Source organism: Macaca nemestrina, chromosome 16 (assembly GCF_043159975.1).
Source record: "Macaca nemestrina isolate mMacNem1 chromosome 16, mMacNem.hap1, whole genome shotgun sequence".
NCBI lineage: Eukaryota > Metazoa > Chordata > Mammalia > Primates > Cercopithecidae > Macaca > Macaca nemestrina.
The window spans coordinates 104890941-104915046 of record NC_092140.1 but is presented as its reverse complement, the minus strand read 5'-3'; the positions used below and the strand labels follow the sequence as shown (position 1 = coordinate 104915046).

General features: G+C 47.3%; 1 protein-coding gene across 3 annotated transcripts in view; it reads left to right on the top strand.

Moving 5' to 3' along the window:
* Positions 1-253: 253 nt before the first annotated feature.
* Positions 254-24106, top strand: part of LOC105490295 (crystallin lambda 1) — a 112976-nt gene continuing 89123 nt past the window's right edge. The window contains exons 1-2 of one of the 3 annotated variants that reach the window (XM_011755791.3): positions 254-408; positions 12670-12777. In XM_011755791.3, coding sequence (XP_011754093.1) covers positions 368-408; positions 12670-12777 — 149 coding nt within the window. In that variant the 5' untranslated portion in view covers positions 254-367. The remainder of the gene's footprint in view (positions 409-12669; positions 12778-24106) is intronic. The other 2 variants (XM_011755788.3, XM_071081682.1) reach the window with 2 other exon arrangements.

Sequence of the window (24106 nt, the reverse complement as noted above, 5' to 3'; positions counted from 1 at the left end):
CTTCAGAGACGAGTCAGCGAAGAGGACAGTCTCTGACGGTTTCTCCAGCGCGCTTTAGCGCTGCAGCCCGCGCCATCCTGGCCGCGCCCCTCCTGAGACACGGTGAATGCTGCGCGTCACAAGCGCGTGGGCTTCCCGCTCCCCCCAACGCCGACGTGCCCGCGCGCTGGTCCTGCCACTGCCCACGAGGGTCGGCGCGCGGGGCGTCTCCGGGTGTCTCCCGCCCGCGACGCGCAACGCCCTCCCCGCCCTCCCGGTCCGCGCGCGCAGCCAATGGGCGCGGGACCCGCCCTCCCCGGAGCGCCGAGCTCCAAGCTCCACCCGCGCCTGGTCCCAGCGCCCGCGGCGCCGCGTCCCCGGCCCAGCCATGGCGTCCTCCGCGGCCGGCTGCGTGGTGATCGTCGGCAGGTAAAGGGCTCCAAGCCGCGCTGCTGCCCCTGGAGCCCGGGGAGACGCCGGGGACGTGGTTCCCGCGTGTGGGGCCCTCGGGGTGGGCGCCGGGTCGCTGTCCCCGCCCCCGCCTCTGGTCCTCCGACGCCCTGCGCCCTGCGGTCCCCGCGGCACTGGCGGGCTCGGGGAGCTGCGCGGCTGGCGGAGCTGGGCAGGTGGAGGCGCCCCGCGGAGTTGGGTCTGCTCACCCGGAGCCGGCGTTGCAGGAGGTTCCGAGGCTGACTGCGCAGGCCGCGGGGCCCGCGGCTCCCGGACCCTGTCGAATGTCGCCGCGCCTGCCCGCAGGTCCCCAGAGAAGTGCCAGGCACCGTGTTGAACGAAACGAATTCTGGCTCATCCTGCGACGACTGTGTTCTCATCCCCTTTACGAGTGAGAACACTGAGACTAAGCAGGGTACCTAAGTCATAGCGTTCAGTGACGGAGACGGGACTAGCCCCGCAGGGAGGGTGCCGGCGCCGTCCTATCCGCGACCACGTCGCTGGAGGCCGCGGCAGGTGTTAGGCGAACACACAGGCCGCCCTATTTCCTGGGCGAGGCGCTGTTTCCAGAGGAGAGGTGGGGGCGGTTGAGCCCGGATGGTTTGCTAAGCCTGTCCATTTACAGCCCGAATTCTGCCCAAACTGATTTCTAGTATGTGCTTCCCCCAACACCCCCACCCCCCAAGTTTACAATCCTTGCTATTTTTAGTTTTTAAAAAGGGTCATTTGTGTGCACCTTTCTTTGGCCAGCTGTTAGCAGCAATCTATAAGCATGTTAATACTTGCTATTGATAGTTAAAAGTACAGTTTTGGTGACTGCTGTTGAGGTGTTGGCCTGCCCCCGACTCCGCCCCCCATCAGTGTACAACCCGGTGTGGAGACCACTTCCAACGTCAGGGTGTTTCCTTCCCATTGAAGGAACGCATCAGATTCCTTGTTGTCAGCTTTCTTGTCTCCAGAGCAGTGGAGTTAACTGTGCCTTTGTTCTTTCTGGCCCGTGGGTGCCCGTGGTTGAATAGTGAAGGCATATTAAAAAGTGCACTTTGGGCCGCGCGCGGTGGCTCACACCTGTAATCCCAGCACGTTGGGAGGCCGAGGCGGGCGGATCATCTGAGGTCGGGAGTTCGAGACCAGCCTGACCAACATGGAGAAACCCTGTCTCTACTAAAAATACAAAATTAGCCGGGCGTGGGGGCGCATGCCTGTGGACCCAGCTACTCTGGAGGCTGAGGCAGGAGAGTCCCTTGAACTGGAGAGGCAGAGGTTGCGGTGAGCCGAGATCGTGCCACTGCACTGCAGGCTGGGCAATAAGACCCAAACTCCGTCTGAAAAAAAAAAAAAAAAAGTGCACTTTGTACAGGTGGTGGTAGTTACCTCTGTCTTGCATTTTATTAATAGTTAATTTTTTTTATCAGAGTTTATGTGTGTATATATATACACACACACACATCTATATACACAGTTTTCTAAACGCATGGGTGCGTGCACGTGCACACACACACACACACACAATTTTAATAGGACAGGGTCTCGCTCTGTCGTCCAGGTTGGAGTGCAGTGGCACTGTCATGGTGGATCTCAACCTTCCAGACTCAAGCCATCCTTTCACAGCAGGCATGTGTCGCTACACCTGGCTGATTTTTAAAATGTTTAGGTAGAGATGGGGTCTCACCATCTTGCCCTGGCTGGTCTTGAACTTCTGGGTTCAAGCGCTTTGACCTCCCAAAGTGTTGGGATTACAGATGTGAGCCACCTTTCCTGGCCTTGTATAGCTCCATCATGCCTTGAAGTAGTGTTATGTATGCACCTAATACACATGACGTAAAATTTTAGTTGATTGTGCAGTTATCTGGCTGTGGGTGGCTCAGTCTACTGAGGAGAAGCTGCAGTTGACAGTTTACTTCTGATTCCTTGAGGGGTGTTGATAAGGAATTTGAGAAAGGCTGCCAAACTTTAAGGACCACATTATTCTCTGGGGCCTCTGCTCATTTCTTTGTTTTCTGGTGTGAAAATCCTGACTATCCCCTACTCTCAGCACCTCAGCACACACCCAGCTCTGCCTCTGGGAAGTGCTGGTTTCTTCCCTTCCTCCTTACCACCCTTCTTTCTCTTCCCTCTATTTCTTTCCTGGCCCCATAGGTGATTCCAAGGAGCACCCACTTAACATATAGGGCTTGGGGAATGTAAATTAATTTGCCAAAATCTGGTTCAGTTTCATTCTTAGGTTTCAACAGATCAAAATATACATATTTCAATTTCAGGAGCATATTGTGTTTTTAGCTTTCCTTATCGGTTTATAGATTTCCTCTTGAAAGTACCTGCTAGGAATACAGTCCCACTTAATTCTTTCCCACTGATCTTTTCCCAAAGTTCACTCTTCCCTAGGGCCACTTAGCTGTCCTATAAACATCCAGGGCGAGTGCCTTCAGAATGGTGAGGACTTGAAAGAGGATGAGAGAAATCCTTTGGGCCTAGGGCTGCAGGAAAATCTGGTAGTGATAACTTTTAAAAATGGGAGAAGTCGGGGCATGGTGGCTCATGCCTGTAATCCCAGCACTTTGGGAGGCCTAGGAGGGCGGGTCGCCTGAGGTCAGGGGTTGGAGACCAGCCTGGCCAACATGGCGAGATCCCGTCTCTACTAAAAATACAAAAAGTAGCCAGGCATGGTGGCGCATGCCTGTAATCCCAGCTACTCAGGAGGCTGAGGCAGGAGAATCGCTTGAACTCAGGAGGCGAAGGTTGCAGTGAACCAAGATCACACCACTGTACTCCAGCCTGGGGACAGAGTGAGGCTCTGTCACAAAAAAAAAAAAAAAAAAAAAAAAGAAAAAAAGGAGTAGAAATGGGTACCATGAAGTTAAGTTTGCATTGGAGTAGTGTTCTAAGGCTTTCATTTTGTTAGCCTTACCTTTATAAAACACTGTGTTTCTCAATCACTAAAATGTGAGTTCTGTATTTGTATGCACACTACAAGATTCAGCTTGTAGCCCTGAGCTTGTTTAGACACAAAATGTTCCTGGTGCGGGGCATGCCCTTTCTCCTGTCCTGCTTTTTAGGGGGCACCCTTCTTCAGGATCGAGCTCAGGGACTGTCTCCTCCAGGAAAAGGTCTGCTTCTGGGATTTTCCCCTAAGGGTAGAAACCGTATTGTTGCCATTTGTATCCACCATGCCTGGTCCCAGTAGACAGAGATTTGAGCATTGGTAACAGAGACTGCTTAGTTTTTAACTGATGTGCCTTGTGAAGGGCTTGGTAGTATGTTGTTTTATATCAAGAAAAACATCCCATAAACTAGAAAAGCAAAAAAGAAGGGCATCCTATAAACTAGAGTCTCCTTCATTTTTTTTTTTTAATTCCAAAATTTTGTTTGGGGTGATTGTAGTTTTTTTTTTTTGAGACGGATTCTTGCTCTGTCAGGCTTAGGCTGAAGTGCAACGGCACCGTCTCAGCTCACTGCAACCTCTACCTTCCGGGTTCCAGCAGTTCTCCTGCCTCGGCCTCCCAAGTAGCTGGGACTACAGGCACACACCACCATGCCTGGCTAATTTTCGTATTTTTAATAGAGACAGGGTTTCTCCATGTTAACCAGGCTGGTCTCGAACTCCTAGCCTCAAGTGATCTGCCCACCCTGGCCTCCCAAAGTGCAAGATTACAGGTGTGAACCACTACACCCGGCCTGTGCATTTTTTATAAGAAACTTTCTGAGGCATGAATTTTCTTTGAAATGCTGTTCTAGGTATTTTCCTGCTAATTTTTAGACACATACACAGCAAACCCTAGGATGCCCCCCTTGCCTTTTGAGTCAGCTTAGGCACTAAAGGTGCCCTTTGCAGGAGTTACTTAATAGCTCTTTCTGGCAAAATTTCCATAGTAGACTTAGATCATGAGTGAAGGAAAAGTTTTACTTCAGTTTTTAACCCAGTAAATAAATAACTATAGCTGGAAAGGTACTTTCAAATGTATCTAAAGTGAATTTATTCAAAATTAAGTGACATTAATGATAGAATGGAAGCAATTGTATCACTTTTCTCCCTTGCTGCTTTGCTGCTGTATAACAGAATACATGTTCATCTGCATTCGCCTTTTGTATTACCCATTAAGATTCATGATTTCTGAAGCTTTAAGGTTTGAAAGGAGGCCAATCAGATGTCACAAGCTCTCAGGACAGGAAGTTAATTACTCTTGGGCCTGATGTCAGGCAGTATTGGGGAACAATACTGAGGGAAACCTGAAACAGAAACCTGAGGGAAACCAAGGCAGGGGACTTGGCAGCTCTGGGGCTGTGCAGTCTGGTCCCTGTGCCTCTGCGGCTTCCTTTGCTCTCTAGATTCCCTCTCCTTGTACTTGCTCACTTTTCTCTCCTTACCTTTGACTTTATCTTGCACATCACTGCCAACCCTAAGGTTACACTCTTTCAAGTACGGTGCCTCTCACTGACTTTTTTTTTTTCCTGCATTTTGGGTCCAGTTTTCAGGAGAGGAAACCCAGTGGCCTCAGCTCTGCGCATCCCAGGCTGTAGATGACACAGGGTGCTCCTAAGCCAGTTGATTGGCTGCTTTGGGTCACGTGTCCAATCCATGTCCAATCAGCAGTGACTGCGTGTGTGGGCGTGAAGGGCGGGGGCGGGGAAGGACACAGGCTGGTCTGCAGGGGTCCGCGTTCTGCTCTGGGTCCTCTACAATGAAGGGGCCAATCTCAAGACTGAAAGGGAAGTGGGGCGCCGTCCAATCACCTGATATTTGATGCCAGAATCCCTGCCAATGGTCAGATACTTGCGGTTCCAAGGATTTGCTGCCTGATTACAGGGGCTGCCTTTCCCTGAGCCACAGCAGCTTCAGGGTAAGACCCAGGCCATGGAAGCAGGTGCATTAGCCCCAGACCAAAGTGCCACGCTCCCTCCCGCCTGATTGCTTCCCCTCTCCAGGTTTCAGACCCTGCAGCCAGCAAACATACAGTTGTTCCCTGCAAACAGAAAAGCACCCTCTCTTGACCCCATTTTTCCCTCTGGTAATTGCCACATTGCTCCTCAAAACTTAATAAAGTTATCCATATTGTCTCCAGTTTCTTTCTTCCTATCCATATTCTCTCTCTTAACTTTGTATTATGGAACCATTTCAAACTGTGTTAAAGTTGAGAGAACAGTGCAATGAACCCTAAGGTACCTTCTCCCACCCCCTCAACTTCAACAATTATTAACACATGCCTTATCTGGTTTCAGTTATTCTCCCTTCTCTGGATTGTTCTGAAACAAATGCCAGGCATTGAATCATTTCATCTATAAATATGTCAGCATGTATAGTATCTAAGATATGGACTGTTTTAAAAATATATAACCACAATAGCCTCATCATGTGTAAAACATTAACACAATTCCTTAATATCTTCATGTAATATCTTTAAATATCTCTTCCATATTCAAGAGTTCCCTGATTAATTTTTTAAATACTTGGTTTGATTGATTTAGGGTCTAAATAAGGCCCACATGTTATATTTAGTCAATAAGATTTCTTAGTTCTTTCAATCTATAGATTCTCCATCCCTCTCTGGTTTTGTGAAAATTTTCTTGCAGTTTATCTATTGAAGAATTTGAGTCATTTGCCCTGTAAAATTTCCCATATTCTAGGTTTTGCTGAATGTATCCTTTCCCTCTCCTCCCTTCCCCTCCCCACCCCTCCCGTCCCCTTCCCTCCCCTTCCCTCCCCTTCCCTCCCCTTCCCTCCCCTTCCCTCCCCTTCCCTTCCCTTCCCTTTCCTTCCCTTCCCAAGACGGGGTCTCACTATGTTGCCCAGGCTGGTCTTAAACTCCTGGGTGCAAGCCATCCACCTGCCTCAGCCTCCTAAAGTGCTGGGATTACAGGCGTGAGCCACTGCACCCAACCCCTGTAGTGTCATTTATCATGTTCCACCGTCCGTTCATTTCCTGAAACTGGTAGTTAGGGCTAAAGGCTCATTTTCTCTTAAACCTACCCTGGGCAGTCTTTCATCAAGCCCACAAATCTGCTCTTGTCATGGTCCCCACCCCTGTTCATCTTGCGAAGCCCAATGGTCAGTCCTCAGTTCAAGTATTCATCAGCAGCGTTTGATGCAGATGGCAGCTCCCTTCACTTCCCTGACCACACCCCCCCACCCACCTCACTAGCGCTCCCTTTGTCCCCATATTCCCCATTAAAGTTGGAGTGTCCCAAGGCTGAATCCTTGGACTTCTTTATCGACGTTCACTTTCTTAGAGATCTTACCCAGTCACACACTTTTAAATACTACATCTATACAGTAAATCCCAAATTAATATCCCAGCCCAGCCCTTGGCTCTGAACCTGAATACTTATAGCCAGTGATTTGCTAGACCCACCCCTTAGCATTTCTCACTGAAAACATCCCATTTTGAACGGATTTTCCCTCCTAACATCTGCTCTGTTGCTAGTCTTTCCCAGCAGAGTTAGTGACATCTCCATCCTTCCTTGTCCAAAAGAAACTTGGCACTGTCCTCCATTTTTCTTTTTCTCACACCCACATGCAACTCACGAGCAATTCTTCTTGGCTGTACTGTGAAAATATTGCATCTTCATTTCTCAGCTGACCACTTTCCAGCACCCCCTCTGCCTCCGTCCTGGTCCTGCCTCCCGTCACATTGGGCACCAGCCTCCTGACACCCAGCTGGTCTCCTAACTTCCATCTTTGCCCATCTGCAGTATATTCTTAGTAAGGCAACTAGAATGTCCCTTTAAAAACAAGTCAGATGATATATTTTGTCTACAACCTTCTATTAGCCAACTGTCTCACTCATTAAAACCCAAAATCTGTCCATTGCTTCTGAGGTGCCGTGAAATGGGCTCAGCACTCTCTCCTTCCCTTTGACCTCATTGTCCCTCCTTCCTCTCCCCCTACCGCCCCTCCAGCAGAGCACCAGCCTTGCTGATCTGGACCAGCTGGGCAAACAGACTCTGCCAGGAACACTTGTTGCAGAAATACACTCATGGCTTGGCCCCTTACTTCCTTTGCTAAAATGTCACCTTCCCAGTGAGACAGTCCCTGGTGGCACTTTTAACATTTCTCTGCCTCCCAGTCCCTACTCCCCTGCTTTCTTTCTCCCTAGTGCTTTTGCTTTAGTTTGTTGTCTGTCTACCTACTATGAGCTCCTTGAGGTCAGGAACTGGGCAGTGCCTGCACATAGTAGGTGCCCTTTACGTATTTCTTCAGTGAGTCATCATTGCCTTCCGATTAACCCCATGGCAAGAGCCAGCTGACCGTTATCTCGTATTTGTCATTTGATAACCGTGGCTTTTTCACATTTATTTAGCCTCTACAACGTGCCAGGAATATGAAAGTGAGTGCTAGTGCATAGAGTTTACCCTGTTGAACAAACAAATTCATACAGCTCACTAGCATTGCTTTTTTTTTTTTTTTTTTGAAACGGAGTCTCGCTCTGTCACCCAGCCTGGAGTGCAGTGGCGCGATCTCGGCTCACTGCAAGCTCCGCCTCCTGGGTTCACGCCATTCTCCTGCCTCAGCCTCCCGAGTAACTGAGACTACAGGCACCCGCCACCATGCCCAGCTAATTTTTTGTTTTTAGTAGAGACAGGGTTTCACCGTGCTAGCCAGGGTGTTCTCGATCTCCTGACCTCGTGATCCGCCCGCCTCGGCCTCCCAGAGTGCTGGGATTACAGGCATGAGCCAGCGTGCCCGGCCACTAACATTGTTTTTTATTTTAAACTTCACTATGCAAAATTTACTTTTTTTTTTTTTGAGACGGAGTTTTGCTCTTGTTGCCCAGGCTGGAGTGCAGTGGTGTGATCTCAGCTCACTGCAACCTCTACCTCCTAAGTTCAAGTGATTCTCCTGCCTCAGCCTCCAGAGCAGCTGGGATTACAGGTGTGCGTGCCACCACTTCTGGCTAATTTGTGTATTTTTAGTAGAGACGGAGTTTCACCGTGTTGGCCAGGCCGGTCTTGAATTCCTGACCTCAGATGATCCACCAACCTTGGTCTCCCAAAGTGCTGGGATTACAGGTGTGAGCCAAGGCACCCAGCCACAAAGATTTCAAAATCTGAAAACAATTTGCAATCTGAAATACTGGGCCCGAGCATTTTGAATGAGGCCCACTCGGCCTGTACTGCATTTGTCATCTGCTCCTGTCTCTCCATCCACTCCCAGGCTCACGTGCCCACATAAGGTGGGTGCCAGAGGTAGAATTTTTTTCAGAGTTTTGTCCCAGGGTAAAGACTGTATTGAGAAAATTGACTTTGGGTAGAGCAAGATTACCTTCTTTTTTAGACAGGGTCTTGCTCCGTCGGAGGCTGGAATACAGTGGCGTGATCGTAGCTCACTGCATACTGCATCCTTGAACTCCTGGGCTCAAGTGATCCTCCTGCCTCAGCCTCCTGAGCAGCTGGGACCACAGGCACGCGCCACTACACCCAGCTAATTTAAAATTTTTTTGTAGAGACGCAGTTTCCCTCTGTTGCCTAGGCTCTTCTTGAAGTTCGGAGTTCCAATTATCCTCCCGCCTCAGCCTCCCAAAGTCCTGGGATTACAGGCATGAGCCAAGCCTGTTCAAGATTGTCTTTTGCTCTCCAGTCCCTAGGAGAACAAAGCCAGGTGCTAAGGCTTGAAGAGGGGCCAGGGAAACTGCGATTGAAGTGTTACAAATACATGTTTTCTCCAGGCTAGTGAGAAAGTGCCCACTTGCCTTCTGGTGGGGTAGGTAAGCCTTCCCAACTCAGAGTCATCCTTTTGCAGCGTCAGTTAGTGTTCATTTTTTTAAAAAATGTTTTTTTTTGTTTTTTTCTTGTTTTTGTTTTTTTTGTTTTTTTGAGACGGAGTCTCACTCTGTCGCCCAGGCTGGAGTGCACTGGCCGGATCTCAGCTCACTGCAAGCTCCGCCTCCCGGGTTTACGCCATTCTCCTGCCTCAGCCTCCCGAGTGGCTGGGACTACAGGCGCCCGCCACCTCGCCCAGCTAAGTTTTTGTATTTTTTTTAGTAGAGACGGGGTTTCACCGTGTCAGCCAGGATGGTCTCGATCTCTTGACCTCGTGATCCGCCCGTCTCGGCCTCCCAAAGTGCTGGGATTACAGGCTTGAGCCACCGCGCCCGGCCTTAAAAAATGTTTTTTAAACTTTTAAACCACATTTACCCATAGTAAAATACACATAACCTACAATTTGCCTTTTTTTTTTTTTTTTTTTTTTTTTTTTTTTGAGATGGAGTTTCACTCTTTCACCCAGGCTGGAGTGAAATGGTGCCATCTCTGCTCACCACAACCTCTCCCGGTGGTCAAGCGATTCTCCTGCCTCGGCCTCCTGAGTAGCTGGGATTACAGGTGCCCGCCACCATACCTGGCTAATTTTTGTATTTTTAGTAGAGACGGGGTTTCACCATGTTGGCCAGGGTGGTCTCGAACTCCTGACCTCAGGTGATCCACCTGCCTCAGCCTCCAAAAGTGCTGGGATTACGGGTGTGAGCCACTGCGCCTGGCCCAATTTGCCATTTTAACAGTTCTTAGTGTACAGTTGAGTAGTGTTAAGTATGTTCCCATTGTTGTGCAACCAATCTCCAGAACTTTTTCATCTTGCAGAATTAAAACTTTGTACCCATTGAACAACAGCTGCTCATTTCCCCCAGCCCCAGCCCCTGGCATCCACCCTTCTAGCTTTCTGTCTCTATGGTTGCCTCAGGTAAGTGGAATCATAGGGTATTTGTCATTTTGTGACTGGCTTATTTCATTTAGCAAAATGTCCTCAAGGTTCATCTGTGTTGTGTCATGTGTCGTTTCTTTTTAGGGCTGAGTTAGTGTTTATTCTTAAAAGCCTAAGACTCTGAATATAGATAGCTGTTCTTTGCATTCACACCTTAAGGCAACTCCCTGCATTATGCCAAATGTGACATTTGTTTCCCCCTCACCCTTCTACTCAACTAAATTTAAGTATTATTATTATTATTAATTACTATTATTCACTGGCTCCATCCACTCTTATGAAAATTTAAGTATTATTGCTTTACATTTTTATGGCAGGAGTTGGTTGTCAAAGCATGTTTACAAACATTTATTTTTGGCCGGGCGCGGTGGCTCAAGCCTGTAATCCCAGTACTTTGGGAGGCCGAGGCGGGTGGATCACGAAGTCAGGAGATCGAGACCATTCTGGCTAACATGGTGAAACCCCGTCTCTACTAAAAATACAAAAAACTAGCCGGGCGAGGTGGCGGGCGCCTGTAGTCCCAGCTACTCGGAGGCTGAGGCAGGAGAATGGCATAAACCCGGGAGGCGGAGCTTGCAGTGAGCCGAGATCGCGCCACTGCACTCCAGCCTGGGCGACACAGCGAGACTCCGTCTCAAAAAAAAAAAAAAAAACATTTATTTTTAAAAACAGCAATACTGAGCTGTAATTCACCCATTTAAAGTGTACAATTCAGTGGTTTTAGTATATTCACAAGGTTGTGCATCCATCACCAAAATCAATTTTACAACATGCTCATCATCCCAAACCTTGGACTAGCTATCACTCTTCACTCCTTCCTCCCCTAGCCCTGGGCAACCACAAATCTACTTCCTGTCTCTATGGATATGTCTCTTCCGGACATTTCATAAATGGAATCATACAATACGAGAACCTTTGTGACTGGCTTCTCCCACTCAGCATAATGTTGTCAACATTCATCCGTGTGGCATGTATCAGCATTTCATTCCTTTCACGCTTACCTTGTAGGGTTGTTGTAAAGATTAACATAGGTAAGACCTGTGGTATGTTTAATGGTGCCTGGCACCTAATCCATGCTGAAATGTGGGTGGCAGTGGCAGGGGCAGTGGCAGTCATTATTGGGGAGGACAGGGCAGATGCTCGCTCTGTTCTTTTAAGTTAATTAAGTGACTTGCCTAAGACATGGCGAAATGGAAGTTCACTAACAGGTCTTGAGTCTCCACGGTACCCTGCTACCTCCTGACTGTAATATTTTGTTTCAGCGTGTGAGACATGATAAACACCTGAGATGCTGTGGGGCTCCATGTGGGATATGAATACCAGCACCGGAGTTGAGGGCTCAGGGGGTCCTGGGTGGAAAGAGTTAACATTTAAAATAAATAATGTTATCAAAATGTGTACTTAAAACAATTCAAACATAATATTTCTACATACTTATGGGGTACCTGTGATATTTTGTTACATGCATAGAATGTGTAATGATCAAGTCAGGGTATTTAGCACACCCACCACCTTTAACATTTATCATTTCTTTGTGCTGGGAACATTTCAAATCTTCTAGCTGTTCTGAAATATACAACAGTTGTTGTTACCTTTAGTTACCCTAGGTGCTATCGAACTCTAGAACTTACTTTTTCTATTAACTGTATGTTTGCACCCATTCACCAACCTCTTCCTCCCTCTCCTACCTCCGTCCAGCCTCTGTTAACCATCACTCTATTCTCCACCTTCACCAACCTCTTCCTCCCTCTCCTACCTCCGTCCAGCCTCTGTTAACCATCACTCTATTCTCCACCTTCATCAACCTCTTCCTCCCTCTCCTACCCCGTCCAGCCTCTGTTAACCATCACTCTATTCTCCACCTTCACCAACCTCTTCCTCCCTCTCCTACCTCCGTCCAGCCTCTGTTAACCATCACTCTATTCTCCACCTTCATCAACCTCTTCCTCCCTCTCCTACCCCGTCCAGCCTCTGTTAACCATCACTCTATTTTCCACCTTCACCAACCTCTTCCTCCCTCTCCTACCCCCGTCCAGCCTCTGTTAACCATCACTCTATTTTCCACCTTCACCAACCTCTTCCTCCCTCTCCTACCCCGTCCAGCCTCTGTTAACCATCACTCTATTCTCCACCTTCACCAACCTCTTCCTCCCTCTCCTACCCCGTCCAGCCTCTGTTAACCATCACTCTATTCTCCACCTTCACCAACCTCTTCCTCCCTCTCCTACCCCGTCCAGCCTCTGTTAACCATCACTCTATTTTCCACCTTCACCAACCTCTTCCTCCCTCTCCTACCCCCGTCCAGCCTCTGTTAACCATCACTCTATTCTCCACCTTCATCAGATCAACATTTTTAGCTTTCACATGAGTGAGAACATGTGATATTTGTCTTTCTGTGCCTGGTTAAAATGTGTACTTTTAAGATATTTATTAAATATTTTAAGAATAGGATACTGTGTAGTTAAAAAAAAAAAACTCATCCTGGGTTAGGGATGAAGAGCCATTCAATTATTAAATTAACTCGAATCCTTTCTTTTATCTCCCTTTAGTGGAGTCATTGGGCGAAGCTGGGCCATGCTGTTTGCCAGTGGAGGCTTCCAGGTGAAACTCTATGACATTGAGCAACAGCAGATAAGGAATGCCCTGGAGAACATCAGGTGGGCCAGCTGCGCTCTCCAGGAGGAATGGAAGTGGGTCTGTTTCTCTCAGTTGGTCTCGTTCGTCATATCCTCAAGGCTGTGAGGACCTGTGACGTCACGTTTTTGTCTGATGGTTACTGCAGTACCTCTGAGTTGGTAAAGGTCAGGCCTACAGTGGCGAGAATGTGAATTCACTCTGGGGAAGGGCTCCCGTCGGGGAGGAAAGGACCCTTCTGGCTGAATGGATCTGCTTCAAGCATGAGTGACTTTGCAGCTTCTCTGGCTGTTTGCCCCAGGGCTGGAGGGCTGGGGTTTCCTGCTTCCATCCAGGCAGGAGGAACTCCCTTCCAGCATGTAACAGCCATAGCTGCAGGGGCATTACAGTTTAGGAACAGAGGTCCAGCAGCTTGTTTTGACCTGTTGATAGTAATGGTAGGACCCAATGACAACATTTTAGTTAGAGGTTTGGCACTCTTGTGAGAGGACAAAACTGGAGCTACTTATGTGGTTATGATGAACTGTGACAGTGGTACTAGTTAAAGGTGTGAGAGTGGATGAACTCCCCAAATGTTGAGTGCTGAGAATGCAGAGGGCTGTTTTAGCGATGGTAGTCACAGGAACCAAAGAAAGGCTGCGAGTGAGGGAGGTCAAGGACGGGGGGAAGACGCCATCGCAGCAGGCCCAGAAGCACAGGCACTGGCATGAGGCATCCGCACTGCACGGCATGTCCCCGTGCGGTGCCGTCCCGGAACCAGGTTCTGACCATCCCTGACATGCATTAGCTGGTTATTATCCTCATTTGGAGGATATCCATGAATATATAACTTGCATTTGCATTTTTGTGCAATAAAAATAAGCTTACTTTATTATCTACATTTTGAAAAGACTAATATGTAGGGTATGATGTTAAACTATAGGCATTAAGAAATTATGTACCCTAATCCAGCGTTGTTTTAGAACCTGAACACAGAGAAGTTAAGTTACTTCTTCCATATTGTAACAAATAGTCAATGCCAGGGTAAAATGTCAATCTAAAAATCAAAAACCTTGGCCAGGCCTGGTAGCTCACACCTGTAATCCCAGCACTTTGGGAGGCTGAGGTGGGAGGATCACTTGAGGCCAGGAGTTCAAGACCAGGGTGGGCAACTGTCTGTCTTTACAGAAAAGAAGAAAAAAATAGCCAGTGTGTTGGCACCCATCTAGCTAGTAGTTCTAGCTACTCAGGAGGCTGAGGCAGAAGGATTGCTTGAGCCCAGTAGTTCCAGGCTACAGTGAGCTATGATTGCACCACCGTACTCCAGACTGGGCAGCAGAGTGAGACTTTGCCTCAACATAAATAAAATAATAAAGTACAAAACCAACCAGACAAAAATCAAAAGTAAAATGATCCCCCAAAAAACCACTCATATAGACTATACTGTTTTGGAAGGAAGGGGACTTGGTGTTTCAGTACCAACTACCTAACAGCCATGTTCTGTTCACTAGGGATACATAGTGGATAATGTAGACCGTCTTTCTTGCCACGGAGCTTATCTAGTAATCTTACTGTATTAAATTCTCGTAATCAACCCTTTTGCCTGAGCTCAGGAGTTAGAGACCACCCTGAGCAACATGGTGAAACTCTATCTGTACTAAAATCAACAAAATTATCTGGGCATGGTGGCAGGCGCCTGTCATTCCACCTACTCGAGAGGCCAAGGCATGAGAATCACTTGAGCCTGGGAGACGGAGATTGCAGTGAGCTGAGATCGTGCCATTGCACTCCAGCCTGGGCAACAGAGTGAGACTCTGTCTCAAAAAAAAAGATTCACTTGGTGTTTACCCTCTATGGATTTGGAGAAATGTATACTGACATGTATCTACCCTTGTAGTATTACACAGAATAATTCCACTGCTCTCAAATTCTTCCTTTACATCCCTCCCTTCCCCACTAACCTCTGGCAACCACTGATCCTTTTACTGTCTCACAGTTTTACCTTTTCCAGAATGTTATATAATTGAAATCATACAGTATGTAGGCTTTGCAGATTGGCTTCTTTCACTTAGTAACATGCATTTAAGTTTCCTCCATGTCTTTTCATGGCTTGAGCTTGAATGATATTGCATTGCCTGGACGTACCACAATTTGTTTATCCATTCGCCCACTGAAGAACATCTTGGGTGCTTCCAGGTTTTGGCAATTATGAATAAAGTTGCTGTATATTCCATGTGCAGGTTTTTGTGTGGACATAAGTTTCCAACTCCTCTGTGGGAGTACCAAAGAGCACCATTGGTAGATTGGGGGGTTCTAAGAGGATGGTTAACTTTATAAGAAATTGCAAAACTGTCTTCCAAAGTGGCTGTCCTATTTTGTGTTCCCACCAACCATGAAGGACAGATCCCATTGCTCTATATCCTTACCAGCATGTGGTGGTGTCAGTGTTCTGGGTTTTAGCCATTCTAATAGGCATATAATGGTATCTCCTTGTTTTTTTCTTTGTTTTGTTTTGTTTTGTTTTTTGAGACAGTCTGCCTCTGTAGCTCAGGCTGGAGTACAATGGCACGATCTCGACTCACTGCAACCTCCGCCCCCCAGGTTCAAACGATTCTCCTGCCTCAGCCTCCGGAGTAGCTGGGATTACAGGTGACCGCCACCATGCCCAGCTAATTTTTTTTTTTTATTTTTAGTAGAGATGGGGTTTCATCACATTGGCCAGGCTGGTCTCTAACTCCTGACCCCAGGTGATCCACCCACCTCGGCCTCCCAAAGTGCTGGGATTACAGGTGTGAGCCACCGCGCCCGGCCTAATGGTATCTCCTTGTTTTGACTTGGATTTCTCTGATGACATGTGATGTGCAGCGTCTTTTTATATGTTTATTTGCCATCTGCGTATCTTCTTTGAGTACTTTTTAATTTAAAAACATTTTTGGTTAAAGGGGAAACCTTAGAAATTTTTCTTTCTGCATTTGCTGCAACTCTCTGCATAAAATCGAGTTTTAGGAAGGATCCTGGGATTTTGAAAAGAGAGGCCCTTCAGGGATTCTGGTCCCTCATAGTGCTGGAAGTAGAAGTCTTCAGGTCATCTTTAAATAAATTTTAAGCCTCAGTAAAAATAGCTCAAACTCATGTAGTCAGGAGAAAAAAAAAACCCTTGACAGAGCACTAATTCTAAAAAAACAAAAACTGTGAGGCAAAAGGATGTTCTCAGATTGAATCAATTTTTTTTGTTGTTGTTTTCTGAGATGGAGTTTTGCTCTTGTTGCCCAGGCTGGAGTGCAATGGCGCGATCTCAGCTCGCTGCAACCTCTGCCTCCTGGGTTCAAGCAGCTCTCCTGCCTCGGCCTCCCAAGTAGCTGAGATTACTGGCGCCAGCCACCATGCCTGGTTAATTTTCTTGTTTTTAGTAGAGGCGGGGTTCCACCATGTTAGTCAGGCTGGTCTTGAACTCCCAACCTCGGGTGATCCGCTCACCTCGGCCTCCCAAAGTGCTGGGATTACAGGTGTGAGCCACTGAGCCTGGCCCAAAATGTTTTTAAAAGGCAAACACAAACAGCTTAATATTTGGTTTTATGGAGGTGATTTAGGGAGCAATAGAAAGTAATTTATTGATAATAAAAAAGCCATTAATTTTATAATTGTAAAGAACGTTAAGGAATTTGTGGTCTTCCTGAGTAAATTACATCTACTTAATTAAATTCATCTTTTATTCCCACATTTATGTATGAAAGAGCATAGCAAGCTCCACTTTGGAATGGTGGCTGCTAAAAAATGCTTCTCCTTCTGTCCTGGGGGGCTATCCTGGCTTTTCAGGAGGCCTGGACTTTTATTTTATTTTTTATTTGTTTTGAGGCAGTGTCTGGCTCCGTCGCCCAGGCTGGAGTGGGGTGGTGTGATCTTGGCTCACTGCAGCTTCCATTTCCTGGGTTCAGTCGATCCTCCCACCTCAGGCTCCTAAGTAGCTGGGATTACCGGCATGTACTACCACACCCAGCTAATTTTTGTATTTTTTTGTAGTGATGGGATTTCACCAAATTGACCAGGCTGGTCTCGAAGTGATCAGCCCACCTCAGCCTCCCAAAGTGCTTGTTTTTTTTCTTTCTTTTTTTTTTTTTTGAGACAGAGTCTCGCTGTGTTGCCCAGGCTGGAGTGAGTGGCGCAATCTTGGCTCACTGCAAGCTCCACCTCCCGGGTTTATACCATTCTCCTGCCTCAGCCTCCCGAGTACCTGGGACTACAGGTGCCCGCCACCACGCCCAGCTAATGTTTTGTATTTTTAGTAGAGACGGGGTTTCACCATGTTAGCCAGGATGGTTTCGATTTCCTGACCTCGTGATCTGCCCGCCTTGGCCTCCCAAAGTGCTGGGATTACAGGCGTGAGCCACTGTGCCGGCGTGGACTTTTAATCAGTTTTCTGGTGACAGTATATGCACCAGGTGGGTTTGGAGCTGAGAGACATTAGCTCCATAGCTGGCCCAGTGCTGGAGGAGGAGAGGACCTCCATGGGAAGAGGAGACCCCTGAATCTCCGATTAGGTCATGTTTTAAGCCAGTCCCAAGTGGACTCCAGACAAGGAGTTGACAAACTGTTTCTGTAAAGACCAGATAATAAATATTGTAGGCTTTGCGGGTCATGTGGTCTCTGTTTCAACCTTTCATTGTAAAGTAAAGGCAGCCATAGACAATCAGTAAACAAGTGGAGGTGGGTATATTCCAATAAAACTTTATTTTATGGATTAACGCTGAACTTTGTTCATATAATTTTCCAGAGTCACAAAATATTATTTTAAAATTTTTCCAATTGTTTAAAAATGTAAAAACCGTCCTGTATTAGTCTGTTTTCACGCTGCTAATAAAGACATACCTGAGACTGAACAATTTACAAAAGAAAGAGGTTTAATGGATTCATAGTTCCACGTGGCTGGGGGGGCCTCACAATCATGGTGGAAGGTGAATGGCACGTCTCACACAGTGGCAGAAAAGAGAACTTGTGCAGGGAAACGCCCCTTTATAGAACCATCAGATCTCGTGAGACTTACTATTATGAGAATAGCATGGGAAAGACCTGCCCCTGTGATTCAGTCGTCTCCCACCGGGTCCCTCCCGCAACACATGGGAATTATGGGAGCTACAATTCAAGATGAGATTTGGGTGGGGACACAGCCACACCGTACCACATCCTTATTTCCCAGGCCATGTAAAGATAGGAGATGGGCCAGGTTTGGCCTGTGGGCTGTGGTTTGCCCACTCCTGCCATAGACTTTTCAATTCTGTTACCATTTCATCGTTGATACTGTAAAGCCAATTCTAACCAACTTGGAATGAAGACAAAATCCCACGGTTCCTAATTGAAAGTCCTTTGTTCTATTTCTTGGGTATTTGTGTTTTAGGCCTTATTTTTAGATGCATCTAAAAATAAGATGCATTGGTGGTCTTCCTAAGTAAATTACATCGACTTAATTAAATTCATCTTTGTTCTATTTCTTGGGGTATTTGTGTCTTAGGCCTTATTTTTAGATGCATCGTTAAAGATTTTTAAAGTCCTTTCAAGCATCAGGACTGATGATGCTGAGTGATGGAGGGTTGTGGGGAAGGATTTTTTTTTAAACCTGGTTAAAGGCTTTCCTGTTATCCTACTCTGCTTAATTAAGAGCTGTATTTCTTAATATCATTGGTGCCTGATTAGATTTAACTTTTAGATACTAGTCCGTAAGATTTTTGAACCAGAAAAAGCTAAATAACTTACAACTATTAGCAGTCGTGTTCTAGAAGAAGCAAATGTACTGAATTCTTATGTGCCTGGGATTTTAAAGGAGTACATACAACTCTTTCCTCAGTAGCAGGTACTTTATTTTTATAACACACACATTTAAGCTGAGTTAAATATGCAGAACTGGTTGTACTTCTTTGGCAGGAAATGGGAAGCTTAGGATATCTTGTGACCAACTACTTCTTCCTTCTCAAATAACTGGCAAATAACTTCAGGAAAATCCAGTTATGTCATGTCACATTGCACCCCTAGGAAGTACTGGATTCTTAGTCTTGAGTGACTTTTTTTTTTTCTTTTTTTTTTGAGACAGAGTCTGGCTCTGTCGCCCAGCCTGGAGTGCAGTGGCTAGATCTCAGCTCACTGCAAGCTCCGCCTCCCAGGTTTTACGCCATTCTCCTGCTTCAGCCTCCCGAGTAGCTGGGACTACAGGCGCCGGCCACATCACCCAGCTAGTTTTTTGTATTTTTTAGTAGAGACGGGGGTCTTGAGTGACTTTTAAATAAAGCTACCTTTTTCTCTTTCTTAAATCACAAGATCTTCAAATGTACCATTCCTGCACAGAGTCCAAGGTGAAAGGACTGAGACCAAACTTTGTTTTTGTAAGTATTTTGGTCAGTGCAATGAGTTCTGGGACCAGGAGGTTAATGATTGTGAACTCTTGTCGACAGCAACACCGTGTGTGACCTGTGGTGCTTAGATGTTCAGAAACCCCAAGGTTAAAATGTCCCTGGCCACATTATCAGGCAAAAGGAATGTAAGGAAAACCAACTTAATCCTTTTGTCAAGAAGTATAAATGATGTATCTTGTCGATTGGGTTGCATCGACTGTTGGGTCCAAATAGCTTGTGTCCACAGACATCTTCCCTGACACCCTGTTTTGTGGTCTTTGTCTACCACTGTAGGCCGTGGGCTCCCTCAGGACAGACCATACATCACACCCCCAGTGTCCCTCACTATTCAGTGTCGTGTGGTCTCTCTACTAGCCATTATGGATGCAGAAATAAGCAACACGCACGTTTCCTGTCCCCAGAGCCTGAACCTATTAACTCAGTAATCGTTTTATCTGAGTCACAGGAACCTTTTCTAGAGTCTCCAGAGGCAATGTTTCCAATCATATTCCTCACATACTTTTTTCTCGCTATCTGTTCCACCTTGCAGTTTGGCCCACTTCCCATATTCTGATTCTTTTCTTTTTTATTTTTTTTTTTGGTGAGATGGAGTCTCCTCTGTCACCCAGGCTGGAGTACAGTGGCATGATCTTGGTTTACTCCAACCTCTGCCTCCTGGGTTCAAGCGATTCTCCTCCTTCAGCCTCCCGAGTAGCTGGGACTACAGACATGTGCCACCATGTCTGACTGATTTTTGTGTTTTTTATTAGAGATGGGGTTTTGCCATGTTGGCCAGGCTGGTCTTGAACTCATGACCTCAGGTGATCCACCTGCCTTGGCCTCCCAAAGTGCTGGGATTACAGGCATGAGCCACCATGCCTGGCCATATTCTGATTCTTTTTTAACATTTCATATTAGAAAATGTCATGTGGTTGAAATTTCACTACATCTGCATGAATATTCTGTGTGTGTTAGACCTATTAAACACTAATGGTATTAAATAGTAGAAATGGTACATATGGATTTTGAACCTGTAAAAATGAACTTAAACTGGGGGAAGTTGATTTAAAAAATATTAAAACATTAGAAGATTAAAGAAATTATCACAACTCATACCATGCCAAGGGATCTTAGTGAAATTGAAAAACAAAAAAGCTGTCATCTAAGACTAATCTTTTTCTGACAGGGTGGCCCAATAAGAAACTTAAAACTTAGCATGTTTACATTTAATAATAGAAAGGTAGCTTGACCTTGGAGAACCTTGTTGGCAGACGCTTTACTGCTTTGTCTTTGTTCACCATTGTATGCCCGGTGCTTGGCATGCATTAGGTCTCAAGTAAGAAGTTTAGAGGATAAAGCTGTGTTTTAAGGAGAAAAGCAAATTGGTCCAGGCACAGTGGCTCATGCCTGTAATCCCAGCACTTTGGGAGGCCGAGGCAGGTGTATCACCTGAGGTCAGGAGTTCGAGACCAGCCTGGCCAACATGGTAAAACCCCATCTCTACTAAAGATACAAAAAAATCAGCTGGGCGTGGTAGCGTGCACCTGTAATCCCAGCTACTCAGGAGGCTGAGGCAGGAGAATCGCTTGAACCCAGGAGGCAGAGGTTGCAGTGAGCCAAGATTGCACCACTGCACTCCAGCCTGGGCGACAGAGGGAGACTCTGTCTTAAAAAAAAGAAAAGAAAGAAAGAAAAGAAAAGAAAAGGAAATCAAGTAAACAAAGTTGAAACACGGACCTACAGATCAGGAGTGTTTTGGTTTACGATTTGGAGCTCGATTCATTTCCATGTAGCAGGTGGGCCATCCTAGTCCTCAAGGGACCAGGCTGCCCTGACATGGGCCGTGTTGACATCTTGGTGACCACCCCAGCTCCAGGGGCCATACACACTGCCTTGTCTGGCCTGAGTCCCTATCTGAAATCGCCATCTTTAGGGGCCTGTGCCCTTCGATCTTGGTTTCTCCACCATCTGTCATGGTCATTCTGGCACTCAGATCCACCTGAAAGTGAATCATCTTTCCGAATGGACTAGGAGTTAATAAACCACCAGCAGTGATCTCTGAAACTAGGTCGCTGCCCTGTACTCTGTCTCCTAAGTGACTGATCTCCTTGTTCTTGGACACGGGCATTTCCAGTAACTGTGGGTCTCTGACCTGTTTTTAACTTGCTACCCAGGTCTCTGCCCTGGCCTAATCTTGCACTCTGTTTTGATCTGGATTCTGCTAGATTGGTCTGTTCTCCTGATTTGAAACTCACTTTTAGTTTTCCCACATACTGTTGGCCAGAATAACTGAGTGTGGTCACAAATTGTTCCCATCTCTGTCTACACTCCCCTGTGCATTGTGACTTTGCTACTCTCACCCCGACTCTGGGCTTAGCCACGGACTTGCATCAGCCAGTGGGTTATTAGCAAGTGCGGCATGCACAGCAAAAGGCCTGGAAAGTGCATGTGCATTGATTCCTTCGCTTCCTACTGGGGACCCTTCCTCCCTTCTCATCTGGTCAGCTCAGCCTAGTCAGCTGGAGGTGTGTGGCCCAGCTATCAGCCAGTACCATCCAGCACAGCACCGACTGCTAGACAGATGAGGGAAGCCATCTGAGACCAGCAGCCCCCAGACAACCCACTGCTCATTGCAGCCGCGTGGATGAACCCAGCTGAGCCAGCCAAAATTATTAAAGCCCATGTCTGTTGCCAAAAGTTCATGGCAGTGGCTGCGGGTTCAGCCGGGTTGTTCAACCTGACTTCCCTGTCAGTTCACAGATCCTGCTGTCACTTAGCTGTCATTAGGAAAGATCAAATAATTACTTCATTTGCTTTATTTATTTTTCTTCCCAAACAAAAATAGCTTTGTTTTATCTGATTTGTAAAAGTCATATAGATGCTAATTATATATCCAAAGTATTGAGGAGAAGTCAAAATATTAATACTTTATTTTTTTGAGACGGAGTCTCGCTCTGTCACCCAGGCTGGAGTGCAGCGGCACGATCTCGGCTCACTGCAAGCTCCGCCTCCCGGGTTCCCGCCATTCTCCTGCCTCAGCCTCCGAGCAGCTGTGACTACAGGCACCTGCCACCACTTCCCAGCTAATTTTTTGTATTTTTTAGTGGAGACAGAGTTTCACCATGTTAGCCAGGATGGTCTCGATCTGCTGACCTTGTGATCCGTCCTCCTTGACCTCCCAAAGTGCTGGGATTACAGGCGTGAGCAGCCGCGCCCGGCCAGTATTAATACTGGGACTCTGGGCGGCCGGATTCCGAGTGATCGTGCGGCGCATCCGAGGCTTAGCGCTTCCGGCTGGCCCTGCGTGCTGTGCATCCAGACCGATGCGCCTTAGCAGTCACGGCCGGGCTGTGAAGGTGTCGGTCCTGCCAAGGATGGACTCAAGAATTGTGTGACTCCCGCCTTGACTAGCTATTGTCTCTCTGTGAGGTTTGCAACAAGGATGAACAAGAAAGCAAAGTTCCCCATTTTTCAGCTGGGCCTGATACTCCAGTGTAAACTGTGGCGACACTTAAGCAGGCCCTTCCCTCCCCCGTCTGTCTCCCTCTACCCAGATCCCAGTGTTTCCACTGGCCTGGAGGGAAGAGACCCTAGTTTTTTTTTTGAGGCGGAGTCTCGCTCTGTGGCCCAGGCTGGAGTGAGCGGCGCCATCTTGGCTCAGGGCAAGCTCCGCCCCCCGGGGTTCCCGCCATTCTCCTGCCTCAGCCTCACGAGGAGCTGGGATTACAGGCGCCGCCACCTCGCCCAGGTAATTTTTTGTATTTTTAGTAGAGACCGGGTTTCACCGTGTTAGCCAGGATGGTCTCAATCTCCTGACCTCGTGATCCGCCCGCCTCGGCCTCCCAAAGTGCTGGGATAACAGGCGGGAGCCACCGCGCCCGGCTGGAGGGAGGAGACCTTCTGAGTGAGGAGGGGAAAGCGGGAGGGCAGAGACCCTGATGGCCATGATGGCGTGGGTCCAGGCAGGCCGACCCACAGCCCTCCTGTGCAACAGACTGAGGCAGTTTCCTTTCTACAGTGCGTTTAAGTTCACATGCCTCACTACAAGGTTTGCAGATCCGGAGGTCTAAGGGGGCTGGGTGGCTAGTGGGTGTGAATAATGGGGTAGGGTGGAGACCTGGGCAAACTGGAGAGAGTCTTTGGAGATAGGCATGCCAGATTTTTAAAACATTGTGCTGTCAAACAGAAGTCTGGAGCTACTCTCCTTAATGAAAAGTTGGGTGTTCTGCCCTCTCCCCAACTTCAGAAACACCTACCGTGATTGTTAGTGTCCACACACTATCACCATGCCACATGGACTCTGTGGTTGGGCTGTCTTCTGACTCTTTTGCATTGCAGTAACTTAATTGAAGGTTTTTGTGCAACCTCAACTTAACCTGCCCATATGGAGTTAGAGTGATCCCTGGGGCTGGGGTCAGGGGTGGAGTCTGGCTCAGCCTTCTGTGTGTGCAAAATCAGGGCCTGGAAACAACAGCAATGTCAGTGTCAAAGCAGACAGCACAACACAGCCATCCCATGAGGATGCAATCCCTGGCGTTTTTATTTCCTCACTGCTTTCTGCTCTCTGCCTCCAGTGTTCTAGGATTTCTGTTGGCTGGAGATGAGGTAGACTCACCTCCTTAAGCTAATCTTGCTTGATCTTCCATGTCTGCCCCCTTCTTCCCTATCTTTAAATTCCTTAGGTCTTCAGACCTTCAGGAATAGGTGGGAGCCGAAGACCCTGCCAGAAATCCCCTTGGGAGTTCACGACAGGCTGGCACTGAGATTTCTGAAAGAAATGTTAGCCATGCCCTTTATTCCTCAGGAGGCTGCATTATACATGGAGTCATACTGTAGACAGAAAGCAAGCAGCACAGTGTGAAAATAAGTGAGCAGTGCAGAGGTGCCTGGTGTGGCTTAGCGGCCCAGACTGAGCTTTGCAGTCAGATCTGGCTCAACCTTCATAGCTGGGTAAGTCACCACATCTGTTTCCTCATCTGAGATGTGAAGACAT